Raw genomic sequence first — 19,238 nt, 5'->3', positions numbered from 1 at the left:
AAAAAAACAACCCACACACCCCAGGAATGGATGGAGCATCACGTCAGTATTTTGTGCAACAACCTTTGCTTTAATTAGTCTAAGTCTATCGGGACACTTTATCATCTTTGCACATCTACATGGTACAAATACTTGCCCACTCTTACAGAACTGTTGAAGCTCAGTCAAATTGTGTGGTAACCATCAGTGGACTGAAACCTTCAAGCCATGCCAGATTTTCAAATGGGGATTGTTTTTTCTTGCAACCTATCCATATAAGCCAAGTTTGTAAATCACTTGTAGTATTGTCACATGTACACCTAGGCCTCTTGGTAACCGCTGATAAATCCTTTAACATTTTTTAGTAACCATCTCCTGACTTGTGCTCATCCACACCAATCACATCAAGATCTTCTGACAGTGCTTTGGTATCCAAACTTGAATGTTTGCAAATTGTGTTAAAATTAAAACCAGTGGGAGTACAGCAGAAGCATTGCTACTATGGGCCATCATCACTTTATTCAAGTTACCAGCATCGTGTATGAAACCCCTTGAAACATTTCAGCCTAAGCCCTTCAAGATTTGGCTTGGAGATTGCTTTTTAAAAAGATTTTGAGAAGGATTTTCCATGTTTTTTGCCATCACAGAATGAGGATGTTCTAAAACTGAAGTTACCAAGAGCCTCATCACAATCTTAAGCGGAACCCCACACAATTGAATCACATGTCATTTAAAACAACTTTAAAATTTAATAGAAATGTGCAAAAATTAAATGAAAAATAAAAAGCCAATAAAAGTTGTGAAATATAAATATTTAATAGTCACTACATAAAAATATTTTACAGATACAAAAAACAAAACGTTAAAAAAAAAAATGTACTGAGTGAAGAATTGAATGATGTACAGAGCAGTCATACACAAGAAAAACAATTGGCAGCACTTGCAAGGCAGGGATGCAATCTAGCAAATGCCCTACATGACATTTAGGGGAAACCTATCACACCTATCATGGTGAAGCACACAAAGCAAACATCAAAACGTGTCACCAACTAGAGATGGCACAGTTTGCCAGCAAAAAATAGTTTTGGTAACAGGTTCAAAATTAGAAAAATGCCCTTTGTATAAAAATATACACATTTATATATACATACACGCAAAAACATTGAGGGAGGGGTGAGTTAAATTAAAGTAGAATTTTATTTTTAACAAAATTTCGACAAACAAGATCAATAATAAACACGCATTTAATCTAACAGTGAATATAAAATGTAAAAATATTCACTTCAAAAATATTAAACTTCAAAATTCTAACATTTCCCATCCCCCTTAAAAATGGCCTGCTGTATGAAATTACATATTACATGCTCGCACACACTCACCCTTCATTCTAAGTGAATTACACAAAACATGAAGACATTCAGACAAAAAAAAAAAAAAAAAAAAAAAGAGCTTTGTACATTGCTTTTACAACAGTGATTATGATGTTCAGAGAAATGTTTCACTTGAAAGGGAAGATATGAAAACAAATTTTTTTTTTTTTTTTTGGTACAGAGTCCATGTTTCCCCACTTTTTTCACACTAATCAGTGTGAATGGGAATTGGCAGGTACATCATTTTTTACAAATCTGACACAAATTGCCAACAATGAGCTGTAGAAAAACTAGAGGGGGGGGAGGGGGGGGGGGGTCACCCTGAAGGATTGAGTTATTCCCACAAGTAATTTAGGACGTCATTCCCGACAACCCAGAAAGCAGGGCCCTCCCCTGTAGCAGCATGCACAACACATAATCACATTAGTTCCAATCTCTATAATTGGCCTTGCTTCCAAGGGCCAGTCAATAGCCCAAAACCTAGATGCGATTATAAATAATTTCCAATCTTGGTTGGAAAGGCTTTTCGTGAAGGGAATAAAAATGCAAACACATTTTAACAACTTGCTTATCGTAGAAATAAACTGCAGTGTAGTCTCAGTGAAACATAATTAAATATACAGTATGTGCATTAGTGTTTATGTATAATGAGGTCCATCTTTTTTATGTAGTGTACCTTAATTTATCAACCTCCCCTGCAAAAAGTTCTCATTTTACATCATCTGAAAGTATACAAGTCCAGAAACTTTAGCAACCATTGTAGCTTTAGAGAGCAAAACAGCTTATTTTGCATGGTTTCAATATATGGTAACTGTGTAAGATAACAGATTTCTTAAAAAAAAAAAAAAATAAAAAAAAAATAAAAACACAACAAAACAAACAAAATCTCCTGATAGCAGTAATAGGAATGCATTTTTATACAAAAGGTGTTTCTTGGGTCCATAATGCATTTTGAGAAGTTAACAAGTCAAAAGCTTTTGCAAGTCATCTATGCCTCAACTGTGGATGCCTTCTTGTAAATTGGCTTTTTGACTGTATCATATGTGAGGTCACCTTTGTGCCTTCTAATGCGCATGACCAACAAAACAATAATAAAGATGGCGAACAGAAGGCCAACGAGAGCACCAGCAACAAGAGCTGTAATAGAAAAAAAAAAAAAAAAAAAAAACACAAGAGCTTAATACATAGACAAAATGTGTCAATGTCTAGTAAAAGGTATACTTTTATAACAGCAGAATTATCTGACATTGATTTTGATAAGGTTTTAAATGAGTAAACATTCTTGGACTACATTCCCTCTCAAAACAAACATGTACAAGATGCCTACTTCATGTGGATATGTACCAAGTACACTCCTATTTTAATGAATATAAAGCGAGAAAGCAGTGATGCAAGTACACCCCCTGCTTCAGCCACCACAGCCCCTCTTGAATGATCACACATCCAGCCGTTTGTATAGAAGGGTCAGCTTCTAGGACTACCAAATTTACAGCTAAACAGCCACGGCAACTGAAGACCACAATACAGGCTGTTTTGTTCCTTGATAACAGTCTTCATAGAGGACAATAGTAGACTTTAATTTGTCACAAACACAAAGATTTGCTTTGTACACTTCCTCCACCAACTATTATTGTATTTGGAAGGAAATTACCCATATAAAGTAGAACACACAATTGCTGTTCCTTCCTTACAATCAATGAAAATATTACTGCTCAGAATAATTTGGCAGCACTGTCTTAATACACAAAACAGGAACAAACCTTGAAAATATAATTATATACACAAAAAATTAGGAAGGGTTAATAAATAACCTACCAACTATAACTTCAGTCTTGCTAAAGAAGCCGTTAGCAGTACTCGCCATGGAGATTTCATTTGAAGGTTCAACTCCATTAGACAAGCCCGTTTTTTTGGGCAATATGTCATTTTCAATTTGGAGAACATCAATGCCGTTCTTTGGATTATGAATGTCGTCTTCTGGAATTTTGTTATCCATAGTAGTCTGCAGCTGATAAAGAAGGGGGGGAAGTTTGATAATTACACTTAAAATACACCTTACATAGTATGTTTATAATAGAAAATGCTCTGTGGAAAGGCACACATTATGCTTTATCTGCCACTACAAGATGTCTCAGTAGAAACTCATATGTTCTTAACTATGGTATTAACAAAGAACCATACACAAACTGGGAACGAGCCCACTTTTCCCATGGAAACCCAAGTATGGGCATGCATCTTTATATCTTCTTTGCTAATGCAAATTTTGCATTCTTTTTGCTTTGTACCTTAACTATGGTAGGCTGAAATACAAGTAGGCTGAAATACAAGAGCAGTGTAGCTGTGCAAGCCTCATAATATTCCTTTTAGCTGGAGAAAGCTGCATTAATTTCCTTAATTTCAACTGAAGATTCAATACATAGCTACATCCCCCATACATACCCCTCATTGTTGCTGTTGTCTATTTACCCCCCCCCCCCCCAATCTTCAAAAGGGAGTCTAGTTGGATCTTTTGCTTAGTTTTATGTTCAAAAGAATTTCTGCAACATAAACTAGCTTATGAATGAAAAACCCTAAACACAAAGCACATAGGGAATAGTGCCAAAACCCCTATGGAAAGGATCAGAATGAGACAGCATTACATTCTGAATTCAATACTCACAGTGGGTGTGTCCAGAGTTGATTCCAGGTCATCCATTTCATCTGCAAAGGGGAAAAGCAGATTGAGATCAAATATCAATATAGATTTCAAAAGGCATGTTCATAAAACCAAAAAGGGTAGTGAAGTACACAGATCATGATCAAAAGGAGTAAATCAGATGGACAATGTTAAACCCACATATGGCAAATGGATTAATAAACATGTTCAGTAGCTTTTTCTAGTAGAAGCACCACATATCCAATAAGGTATGTTAAGGGAATCTCAAAGAAGATAACCATTACCCAAATCATAAAAATGAAAATGCTAATTTTTTTCTCTCATATCCTAAACTCCGCAGTAATGCTGGCGGCCAATGAAAGCTGTACACAATGTTTTAACCATTCTAAATTCATACATTTTGTGTAGCTCCCCACATTGCCCTCCTTTTAAAAGCATATGCTTTATTAAAAGGGTGGAATGACAAGTGGAGGTATAGTTTTAACATTTAACTTGATAGCAACGTACAATTTAGCCTTACTGCTATTGATATCCCAAACCATTTCAGAAGACTTCATGTTTGCAAAGAACAAAAGCGTCAGTGTACTAAATCTTGTTTTTCCAAGTCTTTTTAACCACACCTTGTTTATCTTTCTATGCATTTATGTGGCAACTGTTTCAACATGTCTTGTAGGCAGCAGAAATATATAGAAACAAATAAAAGTACCCACAACATACATTCTGTGCAAGTATATTTCACCTAACTAAAACCACCATTTAGATGGTTCTATATTTTACCACATTGTGTTTTTTGTGAACACCCCTTCAACCCTTTCAAATTAAGACAAATTTTACCTCCAGAGCCAGAGCCTTCATCATCTGAATCTAGGTCATCATAATAGTCATCCAAATCCTCATCATCAGGTAAAGACCCAGAGGACTCCATGAGATCACCAAACATGCCATTAGGGTCCATTGTCTCAGTTTCTCTTATCTGCATTAGAAGGTAAAAATAAATAAATATATGCTACACAGGTAAATTGTTAATGTAGTATGGCAGGAAATCACAGACATTTACATTAGATGAATAATACTACTCAAATTAATCATGAAGGTTCTACAAAATATTTATAGTTGCTCATTCCCAACTACAAAGACCACAGGAGTGGCTCAAACTGTGACTATCTCAAGTCACTGTGAGGGCCAATCAAAATGCATATAATCCCTTACGGATATGAAATTAAAGTGACAATCAAATGAGCAGCAAGATCCAAGGAGATTAACACCATAGTTCCTGTTGATCTAAAATGTAGTAACTGCCCATAAAACCTGTCAATAATTCAAAGTTCTAATCCATAGCAACCATCTTCATTGCAAATTTCAGCCTGGATCAATTTATAGACCATTTTCAACTAGACCAATATTACTAAATGCACATCCTGGAAGGGATGTGCACTACACATTTTCACATTTATTTTGATAAGCCAATAAAGTCACCACAACACCATTCTACAATACAAATGAACCTATACCTTTAGGATTGGCAGGAAAATAGTTAAAAATTGTCAGCATATACAGCACTCCTTTCTCAAGGAGACATATTTCAATAATTAAAAACAGGTTGGTATAGAAGTTACAACCACACCTGATTTACAGGAATACGCCTAACATATGTTCTCTGTAAAAAAGGTACAACGAGCTGGTGAGAATGTTAAAAGTATGACACAAAAGGACATTACTATGTAAGGAGGGTTAGGACAAGAAGAAATACAAGCAAAGAAACAGTTGTATAAAAAGTGTTTCTGTGCATGAATAGGTCAAAGAAGTTTGTTACGAAATGGCAAGACCGACACATAAAACTCAATGAAAGTTCCTTGCCAGGCTGTTAAAACATAACCTATATGATAATGCCCTTGAAAGAGCTACATATATGTACAAAAAGGTATTCACAAGAATAAATTATACAAGTTAACTTTTCATATGGAATAAAAAACAAGGTTATCATTTAACAGATCTGCAGCTTTGCTATGTGTTCTTGCAATATGCATTGTCTAATTGTTTTACTTTTTTTTCCTGACTCTAAGTGCCTTTTCTGTGGCATATATTAATCAATATGAATAATTTTTAACTAGAACACAAGATAAAATGTACTCAGCTAACAAGGTCAGTCCCTGGGACACCACCGTGCAAAATATTAGTACTGCAAAGAGGAAACTAAACACTGGACTCTTACATTTTCTTCTGGATTATACATTACACATCATTAAAAGGTAATATGGAAATAAAAATTAGATTTCCTTTTATTGGTTAGAAACATTACAGATGAAACAGATTTGTTTGAAAATCTGTGCATTCATTCCTTGTTAACAAATCATACACTATCCCATGCCAGAAGTATGTACTCTAGCTTTATTTATATGGTTTGCAATGCTGGGGTTTCAATTTTTTCTTCTCAAGGAATCCTACTGGTCAAACTTGATTGAAAACACAGTTGAAGTATGCAAAACATTCAAGTGGGGGGAGAGGGAAAATCTGGGCTCACTGCAACTCCTCTACAACTAACAGTTAGGACAACTTTGGTTACCTACAAATGAACTAACCAAGCTGCCGATTATTTTTTATTATTTTTTTTTTTTTTAACACATCCTTGCAAGCAATAAAATGTAATAAGGATAGAAAATTACACCCATGCAATTACAGAAAAAGAGCACAAACAAATGGGTGCAAAATAATACAAACTACAGGACCCACATGAGAAGGACTCAAAAAAAAGAAAGACAATTGAGTTGTCCAGTTTTCCCTAATCTGGTCAATCCACTGTCATCTTAACAGTATTTCTCAGGCTGATCCAAGTCAGTTTTGCCATTTAGCAGTCGACAGTCAGTCATTCAGATTGAAAAATGAAATCTGAACATAAAAATGTATTTTTCATACGCCATAAAAAGTTTTAGATTAAGGAGGTAAAATAGAAAAAATGGAAAAGCAGCACCGCCCCCTAATTCTCGATTGCCTAGGTGATCGAAAATGAATGGAAGTGAAAAGTCTCCCAGAATACTTATGTCCGGCATCCTGGGTGCTCCTTCGCATGCCTTAGCATCTTGGGCATGCGCAGAAAGCCTTTTCGGGGGGGGGGGAAGTTATGTTTTACAATCTATGTCACAGGATCTCACACCTGGGTCAGGTGACGTAGGAAGAAGAGATGAAGATGGCAGTGCCTGGTGCGTCGGTTTGCAGACGGACGCCTGGACTCAACGGAAGAGACCTCCAGATGGATCTGACTGCTCTGTGTGATTGAAGGCAAGTCTATTTTTTGTTTTAAGCACTTTTTGGCTTTAGTTGCTCTTTGACAGGAATAACAAAAACAAAATCTAATTTTCTCAAGTAGTCAGAAAACAGGAACATGAAGACTAAATGCAAACGACTTAGGACTAGACAGAGAAAGGTGTTGTACATTAAGTTTTAATGAAAAAGAAAGGAGGCTCTGAATAGTTATTTGCATATGAGAAGTACCCTCCCGCCCTTTCCTTAGTATGGCAGAGGTGTCAAGATCCCTAATGTAACCATTTAACCTAACTGCCAAGAGAACAGAAATAGTAGGTGGTGACTTTCTTTTTGTTATACATAGATCACAGTACTGAAGTCAGAAACGTGCTCCTGACCCTCAATCTATGGTATGATAGACAGGAAATAGCCTCTTAAGAATTAATCAAACTTCATGGAGGAGAGAGATTCCATCCTGTTAGGGGGGGGGGGTCTTGTGAAAGTAGTAATAATTATACAATTTACCCTGCATAGTTTAGGGTTTTAGGATTTTTTTTGTCTGCTGTACCATACAGGTCTATATTTGGTCTGAGGTAATACTGTTTGACCATACAATACATGTACAGAATAAGTAATGGGGAGATTTAAGCAAATGTAGTAGCAATTTAAACCAAATCCGAACTACAACTGGAAAAAAAAAAAATATTTTTTTTTTTTGAACATACGCATAACTTCGCTCGTCAACCAGTGAACTTTCATCCATCATCTTGGGGTTAAATTTACCACTGGACATACAACACCTAGTTTGGTCTTTTCTAAAACAGGAAATAACACAAGTAGAATACTGCATAATAAATGTCTGCAGTTTAAATCCTCTCATTGCCTGACCTCTATACTATTGACTGTGCATATCACTAAGAAATCAGTTATTTACTTAGACCTTGGATTATGCAGAGGTTCCCAATTACAATGTCAAGTCATTTGCACACCAATAGCACCAATCTTCATATAAACAAAGCCCCGAGGGATTATGTAGAAAAGGAACAATCTTGTTCACAAAGTTTCGCTCACCTCAACCAGGAGCTAAACATTAGTATCTAGCTGATCTTAACTAGGAGTATGCAGGGGAATAGGGCTTTAGACACGTTGGATGATTCTTGGCCGATACGAGCCACAATGTTATGTCCTGGACGAGAATTTGACACATACAGAGGCTGTACATTGTTCAAAGATCCATGAATAAGAGAAGAGGAACGAACGACTTCCATGCAACATGAGGGGAGGAGAGCACAGTGGGGTGCCGCTCCCTCGTTCTCTCCCCTCCCTATTGAGCAGAACGGTGCTCTATGTACAGTGCTCGATCAATGTCAAGACTGAAAGATGATTCGAAATGATCTTTAAAAATTGTTTCCAACGACAAAAATATAATGTGTGTACTTAACCTTAGTCTATTGGTAAATATTAGCAGCCATATACAGAATGACACTAAAGATAGCATTTGTCTTGCGCTAGGTTTTCACAGGAATAGGATATGTTCCAATCCTAAATCAGCCAATCAAGTAAAGCAATCAGACCTGCAAATGATACATGAAGTCAGAACACATGACAAACACCTGTTGAAACAACGCACACCTAAAAAAGGATATTAACAGTTAAAACATGTCTAACAGGTTGTGAAACTTTCATTAAGGTAATTATACCCCCCCCCCCCATATCAAAAGGAAATAAGATACCTGCTACTTTATGTAACTCATGTAGGATTTTCATATGTGCAATAATATCATATTATACAAATATAATAAACAAAACAGAAAACAAGCATGCAGATCAAACATCACTTTCATATGCATACTCGTCCCGTGTGCTAAGGATCAACAAGACAGCCAGGAACTAGTATTTTCAGAAGATGTCAGCAATTGTACTCAAAAATGTTCTTCACTATAGGTTTTTTCAGAAGTACTAATCTTAAAGTTGAGCTTCCAACCATGTCTAGTCTATGACCACCTCCCAACCAGCAAAGGCAGGGAGTAACTAGGAATGGCAGTCAGATATCTGCCTAAACGCCTTTAGGAGAAAAGCTACTAAACAGAGGGGGTATACTTGTCATGATATTTTTATATTACCTGACCGATTTAAGTTTGTGTTCTAGGGCATAAACTGAAACTTGATGTATACCTTTATAAACTTTGAATTTGATTTATTTTAACAGACCCAACTGAATCACATACAATTTGTTAGCAGGCTGAAGATTTTCCTTATGCTGATGCACTTTAATTTCCAGTCAGACTAAGGCATGGCACCTAGCTGCATTTCCTAAAGACAAATAGAGTAACCTGGCCATGCAGTCTGCAAATGTCTCTGGGTCAATCAAATCTTTTTGCACATAGGGTTAAATATACTAAATTTAGGTTGTGTAGAATTTTTTTCTTGGTCAACTTTATTGGCTTTGTATGGATTTATGCAAGTTACCAAGATTATACTCCAAGGACCTAAACACAAAAATCAGGTTAGTTCCCAATTCAGTGCATCATCCCATGCAAATTACGAAAAAGGGCAAATTTATACCAATGATAACACAGACCGCACACCATGTGTATTGATGCTGCAGATTTTCAACCCCAAGAGGAACAGTCGGGGGGACAACATAGAAGCTTTAAACCCAAGCAGTAGGTACTTGAAACATTAGTGAATACAGCCCCCAGAAGATTGTTCTACACAGACAAGTGTCTTTGCTACTACTTATGAAATACAACTTGTGTTCGGGGAGAGGAGAGTTTAGCTTTAGGGAGAAGTAATCAAGTGGAGTGTGAGAACTTGACACTGTAGACTTGTTCTATACAGAACTAAAAATGTTATAGCAGGAGTAACACTTTAAAATGCAGTCATTTTTCAACTTAAAGATGTAGTTCAAGCAGAAAGTCAAGCCTTGTTAAGTAAAGAAATATACTGACAAGTGTATAAAAACAAGAATCTTCATAGTCTTAAGGAATGACGTGGTCAGGATGTGAAGCATGAACACATAATAGGTACACACACACACACACGTTGTTTACCTTACATGTAGAGGCACCTGGAACATTGGTGCCGCATACAGAACTACTCTATGTGAAGAGAGAACAAAGGCCTTCAGGAAGCACTTCAAAACATTTACCATAGGCTCTGGATGAACAGTACTGCAGCTGTTCTGTGTTCAAAAGGATGTGTCATGCACATGTAAAATTACTAAGTGAGGAGGAACACACAACCAATGTCTTTATTAAAATCTTACTTGTTGCCAGTACTGCACATTATTGACTTATGCAGTAATCATTAGTCATTGGGAGGGTGTATAGGTACACGACTGCCCCTCCTGTGTTTGGACAATGAATTATAATATGAGGAGTTTGATCTTTAGCCAAAAGGACATTTTATTTATAAAATATAAAAAAAGGAGGTTCAGAACCAGTTAGCATTTTTTTCTGTCTGTGCCCTAGATGGTAAAACTCCACTTCAACCCAACGCTTTGGATACTTGTACACATGATGCAATATTCATGTGACTATAATATAACTAGAGCATGAATGCATGATAGCTAGTAGCTTACCAGAGCTACAGGTGGTCAACTGTGCTCAAAACAGCCAATTAATTATAAAGCCAATGCTAAATCAAACTAAAGGCCTGCACTAGTTGTGTTGAGAATATGGTAATTTAATCCTAAAATTATGTTTAAAGTGGAACACTTTCCTACCTTAAAACTGCAGAGTCATTTATATGCAAATTTAGGGAGAACAGAACCAAAAAACAGTATTGGGGCTTCAATCTATAAACCTTAGTCTTTCTGAACTGCCGGACTGACTTTTGTTTTGAACTGCTCCAATTTATGTTCCTTCCCCCTATTAGGAGCACATGTCAAACCCATTGTAGAATCCATACCTCATTGCTTCCTAAAAGAGCAGCCTACCCAAAAGCGTTTAAACACTGACAATTGTGCCACAGTTCAAAATTTAACAATTTTCCTCAAATAATTGTTGATGAGTGAAGGGAACACAGTTGTATAGGTTCAGGTGATCGATTACATACAAAGCTTTAAGGGTGTATATACACACACACACACACCCCTTAAAAACAAGTGGAAGTTAGCAACCAGGATATTTGTTTCACAACAAGCACTTGAAAGGGATTCATTTTGAATTTTATCAACTGTTACAGACAAAACAAGAATAGTGGTGCAAATAATAGAAAACCCCAGAAACCAGGTTTAAAAAGGCGACCAAAGCTTATCTACCAAAAAAGTGCCAAGACTATAAAAACAAAGCTAAGCTGACAAACTACAATGTTGATGATCTCCCTGGAGTTTCTACCCAAAGCTAGTAGCAGGGGAATACTACAAAAGAATGCCATGGCTAGAAACAGAGCACTACCAGCTAGTACTTAGCAAATATATCATCACATATTACCCAAGCAAATCTTGACAGTCACCACAAGATTTTAAAGGTGTGCTAGATTCCGGTTGTATGTGGTTACATTTGGCTATTGCTTTATGAAAAATTCCCAACATTTTTGCTTTTCTCCTTATATATCACTTCATTACTGTACAGTCTCCATATTGATCTTTCCCTGAACTAATTCAAGCCTCTGTAGCTGTATTGTCATTATAATGGCATGTGGAGGGGAAAAAAAACAAAAAAAAACACAGAAAGTACATCTCTTTGCAGGGTCCTAATGGAAAAATCTCAGTTGCAGAATCATCACTGAAACTTAGACACATTATGTATTGGGAAATCACAAAGCAGGAAGGATATCCATTTTAGGAAACTAAAGGAGAAAAAAAAAATTCAGGAAAAAGGTCTTCATGTGACATTACGCAACAAAAGGAGGGGCGTGTGTTGCAACACTAATGTACCATGACATGTGGAGACATCAAAGCCAAATAACTTTGGTGGAACTTTCCCTCGGTTTTTAATTCTCTCCCTTTATGAGAACACAAGACTGTACATTTGTACATTTACAGTAAGGAATTTCCTGGCAGAATCTGAGTTTCTCCCATAAGTAAAACAAGCGAGCCCTCCACATCCTCTGCTTCTTTACTGCCCTATTTATCCAACACTGTTTTACATAACTTCTTGACTGGGTAGATATTTCTTAAGGAAGGGGTGAAAAAAAAAAAAAAAAAACACACACACACCCTACATCTGCTAGTAAGGCAGTCAAAGCTTAAAAAAAATTCCAATCTCCAATCCAAATATCTTCTAAAGCCACCGCAAATGCACTTCCCATGCCAAAATATTATCTGGACAAGAAGGAAGAATGAGTGACTACTTCCTGTGGCTTATGGAACCCAATGACAAGGGATGATGTCATGGAGCAAACCTAAAAATAAACAAGGTGCTGCTTGTATGGGATTTTACATCACAGAACATGAAAATCCCATGGTTATACCAAACAGCATTGGCAGCCTGTAAAGCTACAGTAAAAGATTAATAACAAGTTTTAATAAAAGTATTACACCATACATCGATATATGTGACAGTCTAATTTAAAGCGTGGACATTAGGCACCATTACCTACAAAGAATTACAGCTCCTCCATTGCTATAGACAACATTTTTATCATTACCAGAACCTGATTATAGTTTACAGGAGTGCTTTAAGACAATCATATTTAACCCTTTCACACATACATAGAAAGAGGATTGTGGTAGAGCATGGGACAAAACTGGGAGTTTCTTTACAGCCCATTAACCAAGGGAATTACTCCCACAAGAGAAAAGGTGCTGGAATGCCACTGGAACAATAGGCCAGGTCAGGGCGCTAACCTCATGCTCTCTGGAGAGAGCCAGGCTTTTATTAATATAGCCTCCCCTGCCTGGACATTCCAGCAACACAGCTCTATGACCAATACATCTTCTGGGGCAATGACCCTTGTACACATAATGAAGCTTACAAGCTCAGGACACCATATTATTGTATTTATAAAGCGCCAACATATTACACAGTGCTGAGGCATATCTGATGTAAACATAAAAGGTGAATCACCATTTTCAGATGAAGACAAAGATGAGCCATACCATGTAGTGGAGGCTGGATGCATACATTACAGGTTTACAGATAAACAATATACTTGTTTCTTCAACTTAAAATACGCACACAATTTATCATTCAAACCCATGCTCTGGTAACCCCACTTTATGACTCCCCAGCTTAGAAAATTACTCACATACACTTTTTACATTATAGGCATGAACCCACTCCTCAGGTAAGTACCCGCCCCACCCCACTGCATGAGCAGCTATAGACGGTAAGGCGCGAGCTATCCCAGCACGGCTTGTTTCACTCACCGATTCGGCGGCTGTGGCGCAGATAAGAAGAGCGAGGAAGGCAAGTACCGATGACTTCATTTTGCTGGCTGTTGTTTGTCCACACAAGGAAACTTTCCCGCACACGGCTCACTTCACCAAACTTTTTACAATGCTGTGTACGAGTTACCTTCAAAGGATTTTTTATAAGCAGTCCCCTCCCACCTCACCACACACAGCCTCTGTACCCTCCCCCCCTTACCGGAATTTCCCTGTCTAGGGATTCATTCACTTAAAGGGGAAATGACATAAGAGCTTTTGATTTCACTGGAGGAATTTTTCGTGCTCAGACCTTTTGTTTCCAAACTGTGACGTTGTGGTAGAAGGCTGTTTTCACATTCTGTACTTTATCACGTATGCAGAGGGGGAATGGTCATAGGGAATTTCACATACAATGAGAGAAGCAGCTACAATGCCAATCACCACAGACATCACAAGTACAGTTAAAACCAAAACTTTCTGCATGTTTTTGGATTAAGTAGGAATAGATTACAGCCCCTGTCTGCATCCCTTGAATGGGGAGTCACCCTTTCCTGGTTACGATTACACTGCATCACAAAAAAAAAATTGTCTTCTACTTGATCTAATCCATGTGTCCTATACTAAATCAAGTGGGCTGATTCAAAATCTGAAGTCCGATTCTGCCTAGGACGTCAGAATCTTAAGTTTATTATGCGTATAGACGCGATTAGCTACATTCTCTCGTTCCACAGTTATTATGTAATCTCTATACATAACTAACTTTTGCAAATAACAACGTTAGTTCCATAACATTACAAAACGTAGTTTTATGATGCAACAATGTATACAATTACACCTACTCCGCCTGAGTCCTTGTTCAACACACATGTACACTTCAGAAGTGTTTCAGGCATTTGCTTTGCGTTTGTGGCTCTCCGCTGTAGTTGCCAGCAGTAGTTGCCCATCATGTTCGGGTTGCACCGGCCTTGATATCTTGTTTCCATAACAGAAATGTCCTGGTGGAACCTCTCCCCTTGTTCATCACTCACATCACCCAAATTTTGTGGAAAGAAGTCCAGATGGGAATGTAAAAAATTAATTTTAAGTAACATTCAGCAGCCAAGTTCATGGTATGCTGTTAGCATGTTGTTCACGAGTTGAGCATGGTTTTCAGCTCGCTGGTTACCCAGAAAGTTTTCTGCAACTAGCACAAATGAATCCCAAGCAGCAAGTTAAGGGGGAGGTTAAGTTTGTCTCTGAATGGGGCATCACACATCAACTTGCGGATTTGAGGACCAACAAAAATGCCTGCTTTCAGTTTAGCATCTATTATAAATTTTCCAAACTTGTCCTTCAGATACTGAAAACTCATACCATCATGATCCATTGCAAGGACAATGTTTTTCATTAATCCAAGTTTAATATGAAGTGGCGGAATGTAAACTTTCTGTGGATCACTGAGTGATTTATGCTTCACATTGTACTGGCCAACAGTGTGTTCAGGTCTGGGTGGCCATTCTTTCACTTTGTAATGGTTGCTGTCATCACAACTGTTCCACAGGCACAGAAAGCACATATATTTTGTATATCCCAATTGCAGGCCAAGAAGGGGTGCCACCACCTTCAGGTCACCACAAACGTTCCACTTGTGTTCTGTATTTGGTAATCAATTTCAAAATGACCTCCATGGATTTGTATGTCTCTTTCATTCCCTCGGCATTAGCAAGAGGAACAGAAGGTTTTTCGTTATTATCAGCAACCCCATCTGTGCCCCTCTATGGCCTTTCACCCTCTTCTGGCAACCATCATCAGAACCCCTGTGTCCCCTCTATGGACATTTACCCTCTTCAAGTGACCATCATCCCTGTATCCTCTTTGTGGACATCCACCCTCTTCTGGTGACCATCATCAGAACTTTGTGTCAACTCTGTAGACATTTACATTTTCTTCTTGAGCACAATCAGAACCCTCATCTTTGTCCCCTCCACAGAAGTTTCGCCTTTTCCTGGTGCCCATTATCAGAACCTCCATGTCCTCTCTTTAGCCTCTTCGGGGCAGGGTCCTTTCCTCCTCCTGTGTCACTGTCTGTATCTTTTGCAACCCCTATTTAATGTACAGCGCTGTGTAATATATTGGCGCCATATAGATCCTGTTTATTATTATTATTAATAATAATAATAATAATAATAATCTTGCTCTCCTTAGCTTCCTCTACTTTGTACACCCACATTATACATGTGCATCTATATTTTTCATTGATGACATCAACGTCCCATAATGCCACTGACTATAAAGCTGTATGTATTAGCATGTTCTTGGTCAACAATTAGGGCTCCCACCTGGCTGGTACTTTACTGGACTGTCCAGTAAAAATTGGCCTTGTTACATTGGCCTTGTTGCTGCTCCAGCTAAGCTTCCCAGGGAATGTTGTCACTCCAAGATATAAAGTTGACAAAATGGCAAGATCAATAGATAAATACTGAAGACAAGAAGAAGCCATTCACACCTGGACAAAATAATAGGAGGTACCCCTGCTTCATTCTGGAAATGCGTAGAAGCACATTTGTTCTAGGTATACTAACCCAAGTTACCACAACACATTATCAGTGTAAAAAGGCTTTCAAAGGGACTGATGGAAAAGAGAATAATGAAAGAACTAACCGTAACCTACTCTTTTTAAGTGAACAAAACATTTTTATTTTACTTGAGTTATCTTTTACCATAACTCAACAATCACAGCCACTAAAACTGTGAACACATGGAAGAAATTCAAGACTATTGTTACCCTGATAATAGGTGGTCAACCATCATGGATAACTCCAATTGCAAGACATGTAACCCAGGGAAAGTTCTAAGCAACCGAAGGCCTGTTTCACTTTGGCAAATGTTGATGTTCATCATCAGGAGAACACTGAACAGCAATGGGGGTTGTTCCTGTGTAACCTGTGCCTCCTGTTGCTTCCATTGTTTCCTGGATTCCCTATGTCCCCAGTGGCCCCTGTGTCAATGTTGTCTATTTCCTGGATCCTTGGTATTTGACCCCTGGCTTGTGATCTGACCACTCTTGCTTGCTGTCTGCCTTGAACCCGGCTTTACTTGACTATTCTTCCGCTTAGTGAATTGGTACCATGTATCCTTCTGCCCACCCTGCTTTGCCCAAGGACCGCAACCTGGCAGTAACCTGCAGCAAACATCCTCACCACTAGAGACTCTGGAGAGGACCTGGTTACTGTGTAGACTCTGTGCCTTGGCTCTTCTGACGGCTCGCACCATTCCTGTGCAAGCTGTAGCGCCCCCTAGTGGCCCTGTCACCCCAAGCGTGACAAAACCTACCAACTTCAAAGGTAGTGGAATTAAGTTGAGCTATTGTTTCATTTTTTCAAGAAGCTAAAAACTGTGCTGGATAGTTAGAAAAAATGTGAGTTTGATTTTCATCCTGTTTTCACCAATTCTCTAGAAACAGTAAAGATAATAGTTGCTGCTGAATGAAAACCACCAAATTGCCACAAATGTTGCAAGTGTTTGGAGCAGCTAACAGTATGTACTGGATGTATAGTTACATGGAATGACCATGTACTATAATGAAGGCATAACCTATTCAAACCTATTCAAAATGTAGGTGTTGGAAACAATTTTTATGCATTTTCGCACTGGTAATTGTATTTCGATGTGTTTTGGACTGTTCTAACACATGGTTTAATAATAATTGCAGTGTGTATGGAGCATAAATCATAGATTCTTGTCAACCTTGGTATGTGTATTTTTATGTATATAGTTCCCAAGAGTTTTCTGCAAAAACCAAGTAGGTCTAGGGTAGTACAGGGCAGATGTGTCTTCTCTTTTTTCATTTTGTATAGGTTTCTTTGTAGAGCTTGGTTGGGGGTGACCAGATTATGGTCATAGACTGCTGCTGGTGAACAGAGAGAGAGGGCTGTATAGCAGATGTCGAAAAGAGACACAGCCATTCTCGGTCTTGAGACTTTTGGACATTAAACAATTGACAAGTTCCTCTGGAGCAATATCTTTGTAGACCCTGAAGAAGGGAGTGGCCTGTTGGCCCAAAGCACAGTAGCTGTATTCATACCTAAACAAAACAATATAGTTTACCATGATGAAAAGCCTTTTGACAGTTTTGTGGAAGGTGCCCCAAATCTTATTTATAAGAAATATCTCCATAACTTGCCAGAACAACTTACTATAAATACATGTGGCGCTTACTATTTATGTGGTCAATATGATTTTGTTTTAACAAATTATCATGGTGCATATTGTCTAACATTATTAACCATCTGGGCGTTACACTGATGTCTAGATTTCTGTACCAAAAGCGTACAGGTTTTCATGAAATTTTTTTTTTTAAATTGTAGACCTGTAACTTACAGAAATATGTCCGAATAGGGGTCTAGTAGATATAATGAATAGCTGGTACACGGACACGACGCTGGATGAGCACAGCGGGACCAGGTAAGTGGGGAGTGAGAAAAGTACGGGGTTATCGATAATTGCAACTTTTTTTAATAGGAAAAAGTACGGGCTTAACGGTTGGGAGGTTAAACTACTACTAGTAGCAATGTTCATAATCAACTAGTTATTCACACTCATCCTAGAAATATCATAAACATGGTCACAATAAACATCAAAGGATTGAATTTATGTTTTGTAGTTTATTTATTTATTTGATTTTGTAGGAAGTACTACTTGTCTTTTACTGAAAGTGTATGTTTACTTTAGCACCATATCCCAAAATTAGAACTGTGCTTGGGTGCCAAACCTTACTTAAGGAATAGGGTAAGTGTGGGGCTATATTAGCTAAGGTTAGTAATAGGGGGTTAAAGTGTTATTTTTTTTGTACCATTTTCCTTTTTTCACTCACCTAGGTAAGTGTTATGGTAATATTTATGGTCATAATTATGTGCTATGGAGTAAGTGTTTTTATTATGGTTAAGTGGTAAGTGGCCCTCTTTTGTCCATTCAGGCCGAAGTATAAGGGATAGGGGTCACTTAGCATACCCCATAGTTTCCCATTAGTTTTTACTCACTTCTTTTGATAGATAGATAGATGATCAAGCCATTTGACTGCCAGAAGTAAATTACAATTTTAGGGTATGGGCAATTTCAAGTATGGGTAAGCAAGTGTCTAAATACTGTTCTCCATTATAACAGCAAACTTGTGATTGGCCTAGAGCTGTCATAGAACAGGAGAAAGAGTTACTTGTCCTGTGTAATTCCCTACAAGTCAGTTTACATCTTTCTTCCTAGGTTGTGGTGGTTGTATGGAGTGTTGATGTATTAAGGATAGGAAAGTTATATAGTGCTCAAAAGGAGAAAAGGTAGGTAATATGTGCTGTACATGGGAGTAAGTAATGGGTCCCTTTAAAGTTTATGTAAACCATAAAAATAAACGTTTGTGATTTCGCTTGTTAAATATACAACACTGACCATGTCTCGCTGTGGGTACAGAACAGCTTTTATGTTATAAAGATAAGAAGGGGGGAGACATTGGTGTTGTAAACATGCTTCCTACAGTACAGTGAGTAAGTGTTGTCACCCTTGACCCGGAAGAGTGTTGCTGCCAGGATCATCAGGTGAAAATAAATGGAATAAACACTTGCTGAAAACATTCTTACCTAAAATAAAACCAATGTTCTGCATCAGAACTGGTAAGCTGCAACATACTAGATAAATGTTCTTAATGGTC

The 19,238-nt window shown here is 37.8% G+C and overlaps 1 protein-coding gene across 1 annotated transcript; it reads right to left on the bottom strand.

Moving 5' to 3' along the window:
* Positions 1 to 776: 776 nt before the first annotated feature.
* Positions 777 to 13,722, bottom strand: LOC140333338 (syndecan-4-like). Its single transcript, XM_072414927.1, has 5 exons — positions 13,562 to 13,722; positions 4,840 to 4,978; positions 4,009 to 4,049; positions 3,165 to 3,357; positions 777 to 2,486 (listed from the first exon to the last, which is right to left on the bottom strand). The coding sequence occupies exons 1-5, from the start codon at positions 13,619 to 13,621 to the stop codon at positions 2,338 to 2,340; spliced, it is 582 nt and encodes a 193-aa protein (XP_072271028.1). The 5' UTR covers positions 13,622 to 13,722; the 3' UTR covers positions 777 to 2,337.
* Positions 13,723 to 19,238: the final 5,516 nt, after the last annotated feature.

The sequence above is a fragment of the Pyxicephalus adspersus genome, chromosome 6, assembly GCF_032062135.1.
Source record: "Pyxicephalus adspersus chromosome 6, UCB_Pads_2.0, whole genome shotgun sequence".
Classification (NCBI taxonomy): domain Eukaryota; kingdom Metazoa; phylum Chordata; class Amphibia; order Anura; family Pyxicephalidae; genus Pyxicephalus; species Pyxicephalus adspersus.
This window is presented reverse-complemented; position numbering and strand designations above follow the sequence as displayed.

Excerpts from the sequence above, each read along its gene's own strand:
- LOC140333338 (XM_072414927.1), bottom strand. The coding sequence starts at position 13,621 with ATGAAGTCATCGGTACTTGCCTTCCTCGCTCTTCTTATCTGCGCCACA. Across the intron at positions 4,979-13,561 it reads GCGCCACAGCCGCCGAATCG|ATAAGAGAAACTGAGACAAT; the intron begins GTGAGTGAAACA and ends CTTCTAATGCAG. Across the intron at positions 2,487-3,164 it reads CAAGACTGAAGTTATAGTTG|CTCTTGTTGCTGGTGCTCTC; the intron begins GTAGGTTATTTA and ends TTTCTATTACAG.